Raw genomic sequence first — 5683 nt, forward strand, 5'->3', positions numbered from 1 at the left:
GCGATTTATTTTTATATGGCGGAAATGACAGATTTTCATTAATTATTTCATTAGCGGAAGACTTTGACATCTTAGCATGCGGAAAGGTAATGGAGAATGTTCCTATAGGCCCAACAGAAGCTTCTAATGTTCACGACAAGATATATAGTAATAAAAGGGAGACTGTCAGTGTTTTAAACTACCCGGTCAGTCGCTCAACAGCTGATGATGTGATGACATGCACAAGCTGTAAGCATAGACATTATGTACCGGTGTTTCGTGGACTCTCAGAACCTACACCAGAAGTGATACGAGTACTCTTCGAGTATTTGATTTGACTCTTATTGGTCGTGATCGCCTTTTGTTTTGAGATTTCAACTTTGAATCTCTCGCTGGCGAATGATCATTTCGTCTATACCCTCGGCCAGGCAGGGAGGCACAACAACAGAAGCTCGAATGCTGGAACGAAGTCGCCACCATGGTAAGTGAGCGCAGTTTGTGGCGTAATTGTAGGAGTGATGATGCTACATAATACCTGGTTATTGCGTACATTTCGGGATGAAAACCCAGACTTCTTGCAAAGTCCTTCCTTGTTTCTTTGCCAAAGGTGGCAAATGTCAAATTGCGTCAAAAACTATTACGTGAGCGAGGAAATTGTTAACAATGAGTCACTTAGTTATATGTGTTTCTGTTTACTTTCTCATTTATTCTCGAGGTAGTTTACATAACTGTCATGGGAGAGGATCGCGAAAAAAATGTGGAATGATGAAATCCAAAACTTTTAACATCTTGCATAAATTAGTTCCGTTTCGGTGAAACCAAAAGATGTGTATGAATTAAAGCTATTATTTATTTTATAAATATTTTTCAATGAAGTTTATAAGATTTATTTTAAAACTTGCTCTTGGTTGTTGATAGATTGAGGTTGACTTCTTGAGATGATGAAACAACTCTGAATGTGAATCTTTTGGGAATTTTTTTTTGTTTCACACAGCCATCCAACTTTGGAATTATTCCCTGTTTCAGTTCTTTCACTGTAATATGTGTGAACTTCTTAATCTTATCACAAATGTTAGTTGTATATGAATTAACCTGATCCCGAGACTAAGTCATTATTACTCCAGCCACTATGAGCCAAAAACATTCCTAACTCAAGGGCTTTGTCCCCAGACCCTCCCCCAATAACCATATCTACTCAGTGGCTACCTCGTCACAATCGCCGTGAGCTTACTCTCCATGCGACATTATTCGCAAGCTGTCTTCTTCATTTCTAAGATTATTATTTGCGTGCACAGATTATTTCATATATCAGTGGGTGTAGTTTTTCCCATTCTTATGTCATTATATTTTCCTGTAAATATACCAGAGTATTGTGTGTGGCATAACTTTCTTATTATTATTGGTGATTCTTTAGTTTCACACAGCCGTCCAATCTTGCAATCATTATTCGGTATTTGTTACTAAGAGTAACGCACTAGAGACAGAACCAGGGTATCGTGTGAACCCAAAATCCAAACCAAACCTTTCCTATCTTCTGTTTATTATCACTTCGTGCCAACTTAGAGGGAACACGACATTAAGAACTCTGGTTCTGCGAGGGTGTTGTAGACTTAGTCTGCAGTAATATGCAACAATTATTTACATCCTTTTGTGTTAAATATGTGACCAGAGGAACTGTACCTGTGTTGTTTATTACTCTTATTTCTTATGCTCGAGAAGATAGTGATATCCATTTCCCTCTATCTCTGTTTATGAAGAGACTGCGCCCCTCAGAGATTAAAGCCACTATTACTTCAGCAATTCCTTGGAAATCCACAGACATCACCACATGAGCCAAAACTTTCCCAAATCTGATCGCCGTGTTTCCCTGTTTGTGTGTTGTTGCAACCCATTTTTAAAATTTCTGACATTTTTTTTGCCTATGCAGATTATTTCATGTATGATTGAATCTAATTTTTCTCTTTGATTATTGTAGTACCATTACATTTTTGTGTAAATGTATGCCAAAGTATTGCATGTTTTACAACTTTCTTATTATCTGTGTGTGAGAGTATTACCATAGATGAAAAGTGTCTTATTTTCAGTCATTCTGTCCATTAGAGGCAAATTTTACCTTGTACTACATGGCTGTAGGAAACTGAAACTATACTTATTACTCCTGCGGTGGACTATGATTTCTGTAATAAACCCTCTTGGGCGAGCACTAATTAGGGAGTGGGATTATGTGTGGGCAACACTGCTGATGCTGATACAAGTAAAAATATGTGTGCATGTACGTGTGCGTGCGTGTGCGTGTGCGTGTGCGTGTGTGTGTGTGTGTGTGTGTGTGCGCGTGTGTGTGTGTATGTATATATGCATGTATGTATGTATATGTGTGTGTGTGTGCGTGTGTACGTGCGTGCGTGCATGCGTGCGTGCGTGCGTATGTGTATATGTGTGTGTATGTGTATGTGTGCTTGTGTGTATGTATGTATGTATATGTGTGTGTGTGTGTTTGTGTGCACACATATGTATGTGTGTGTGTGTGCACATGTATGTATGTACGTATTTATGTTTGTATATATTTATATATGTATACATATATGTATGTATGTATTTATATATATATATATATATATCTATCTATATATATGTATACATACATAAACATTATATATACATGTTTGTAATGTATATATGTATATATATGTTTAGGTATAGATATATATGTTTGTGTATATATATGTGTGTATGTATAAATATATATGTATGTATGTATATGTATATATATGTACATCTTATATATATATATTTATATATATATGGTATGTATGTATATGTGTGTGTATGTGTATGTGTATATATATAATATGGTATGTATGTATATGTGTGTGTGTGTGTGAGTGTGAGAGTGAGTGTGAGAGGTGAGTGTGAGAGTGAAAGTGAGTGAGAGTGAAAGTGAGTGTGAAGTGAGAGTGAGTGTGAAGTGAGTGTGAGAGTGTGTGTGAGAGTGAGAGTGAGTGTGAAGTGAGTGTGAAGTGAGTGTGAGTGTGAGTGTGAGAGTGAAAGTGAGAGTGAGTGTGTGTGTGTGTGTCTGTGTATGTATCTATATATATATATGGTTATGTATGTATATATATGGTTATGTATGTATATATATGTTATATATGGTATGTATGTCTATATATATGTATATTTATGGTATGTATGTTATATATATGGTATGTTTGTATATATATGTATGTATGTGTATATATGGTATGTATATATATTATATATATTTTTCAGTCTTTCCTCTCACAAACTAAATCAAATTTTATTGCAGGTGCGGCATGGTGCTAATGGCAAATGTGTCCACTGTATACCACTAGATCATGGGATGAAGGTTACATGAAAGAACAGAATATTAAGCACATGTCTTTCACTTCTTACCTGCGCAAATTGACATCAGGCGTGATAAGGTCCGTCTTAAGAGCTCTGTGCTGTGTGTGAGTGAGTGAGAGTGAGAGTGAGTGTTGAGAGTGAGTGTGAGAATGAGTGTGAGAATGAGTGTGAGTGTGAGTGTGAGTGTGAAAGTGAGAGTGAGAGTGAGTGTGAGAGTGAGGAGTGAGTGTGAGCGTGAGTGTGAGAGTGAGATTGAGTGTGAGAGTTGAGTGTGAGAGTGAGAGTGAGGTGTGAGAGTGAGTTGTGAGAGTGAGAGTGAGTGTGGAGAGTGAGTGTGAGTGTTGAGTGTGAGTGTGAGTGTGAGTGTGATGTGTGAGTTGAGTGTGAGAGTGAGAGTGAGTGTGGAGAGTGAGAGTGAGTGTGATTGTGAGAGTGAGTGTGTGAGAGAGTGAGAGTGTGTGAGGGAGTGAGAGTGAAAGTGAGTGTGAGAGTGAGAGTGAGTGTGAGAGTGAAAGTGAGTGTGAGAGTGAAAGTGAGTGTGAGAGTGAAAGTGAGTGTGAGAGTGAAAGTGAGTGTGAGAGTGAAGTGAGTGTGAGAGTGGTGTAAGCGTGAATTTTTGGGGGTGGGAAATTTTGGTGGGAAAGAGAGTGTTAGAGGGTGAGAGTGAAAGTGAGAGTGAGTGTGAGTGTGAGATGAGTGTGAGAGTGAGTGTGTGTGAGAGTGAGTGTGAGTGAGAGTGAAAGTGATGTGAGAGTGAGTGTGTGAGTGAGTGTGAGTGAGTGTGAGTGAGAGTGTGAGAGTGATTGTGAGAGTGAGTGTGCGAGTGAGTGTGTGAGAGTGAGAGTGAGAGTGAGAGTGAGTGTGAGTGTGAGTGTGAGTTGTGAGTGTGAGAGTGGAGTGAGTGTGGAGTGAGTGTGAGAGGAGTGTGAGAGTGAGGTGTGAGAGTGAGTGTGAGAGAGTGAGTGTAGAGTGAGTGTGAGATGAGTGTGAGAGTGAGAGTGTGTGAGAGAGTGAGTGTGAGAGAGAGTGTGTGAGAGTGAGTTGTGAGTGTGAGAGTGAGTGTGAGAGTGAGTGTGAGGAGTGAGTGTGAGAGTGAGTGTGAGAGAGTGAGTGTTGAGAGTGAGTGTGAGTGTGAGAGTGAGTGTGAGAGTGAGTGTGAGAGGAGTGTGAGGTGAGAGTGAGAGTGGGAGTGAGTGTGAGTGTGAGAGTGAGTGTGTGAGAGAGTGTGAGAGTGAAAGTGATGTGAGAGTGAAAGTGAGTGAGAGTGAAAGTGAGTGTGAGTGAGAGAGTGAGTGTGAGATGTGAGTGTGAGTGTGAGGTGAGTGTGAGAGTGAGTGTGGAGTGAGTGTGAGAGTGAGTGTAGAGTGAGTGAGAGTGAGTCTGAGAGTGAGTTTTGAGAGTGAGTGTGAGAGTGAGTGTGAGGTGAGAGTGAGAGTGAGTGTGATTGTGAGAGTGAGTGTGAGAGTGAGTGTGAGTGTGAGTGTGAGAGTGAAAGTGAGTGTGAGAGTGAAAGTGAGAGTGAGTGTGGAGAGTGAGTGTGTGAGAGAGTGAGTGTGAGATGTGAGTGTGAGTGTTGAGTGTGAGAGAGAGTGTTGAGAGTGAGTGTGAGTGTGAGTGTGAGAGTGGTGTGAGAGTGGGTGTGAGAGTGGGTGTGAGAGTGGGTTTGTGAAGTGAGTGTGAGAGTGAGTGTGAGTTGTGAGAGTGAGTGTGTGAGAGTGAGAGTGTGTGAGAGAGTGAGTGTGAGTGTGAGAGTGAGTGTGATTGTGAGAGTGAGTGTGAGAGTGAGTGTGAGAGTGAGAGTGAGTTCGTGAGAGTGAGTGTGAGAGTGAGTGTGAGAGGTGAGTGTGAGAGTGAGTGTTGAGAGTGAGTGTTGAGAGTGAGTGTTGAGAGAGAGTGTTGAGAGAGAGTGTGATGTGTGAGTGTGAGTGTGGAGAGTGAGTGTGAGTGAGAGTGTGTGAGAGTGAGAGTGGGAGTGAGTGTGAGAGTGTGTGTGAGTGTGAGTGTGAAGTGAGCGTGAGTGTGAGAGAGAGTGTGTGAGAGAGAGTGTGTGAGTGAGTGTGAGTGAGAGTGTGAGAGTGAGTGTGAGAGAGAGTGTGTGAGAGAGTGAGTGTGAGATGTGAGTGTGAGAGAGTGAGTGTGTGAGTGAGTGAGAGTGAGAGTGTGTGAGAGTGAGAGTGAGTGTGAGAGTGAGATATAATTACTGTAAATTCAATATATGCTTGATTTAATGATGCATTCTTTTCATAAGAAATTGCCTCCTATAAGCTACAGGATTTCTAGTCTTTCTTATGATTTGCACATGTACATCAGTGTGATCTCAACCACCAAAATTACCCAATAG

General features: G+C 40.7%; 1 protein-coding gene across 1 annotated transcript in view; it reads left to right on the forward strand.

Moving 5' to 3' along the window:
* Nucleotides 1-328: 328 nt before the first annotated feature.
* LOC125033489 (nuclear protein localization protein 4 homolog) overlaps nucleotides 329-5683 on the forward strand; it is a 20994-nt gene continuing 15639 nt past the window's right edge. The window contains 1 exon segment of the mRNA XM_047625043.1: nucleotides 329-460. Coding sequence (XP_047480999.1) covers nucleotides 458-460 — 3 coding nt within the window. The 5' untranslated portion in view covers nucleotides 329-457.

The sequence above is a fragment of the Penaeus chinensis genome, chromosome 16 (assembly GCF_019202785.1).
Source record: "Penaeus chinensis breed Huanghai No. 1 chromosome 16, ASM1920278v2, whole genome shotgun sequence".
Lineage (NCBI taxonomy): Eukaryota > Metazoa > Arthropoda > Malacostraca > Decapoda > Penaeidae > Penaeus > Penaeus chinensis.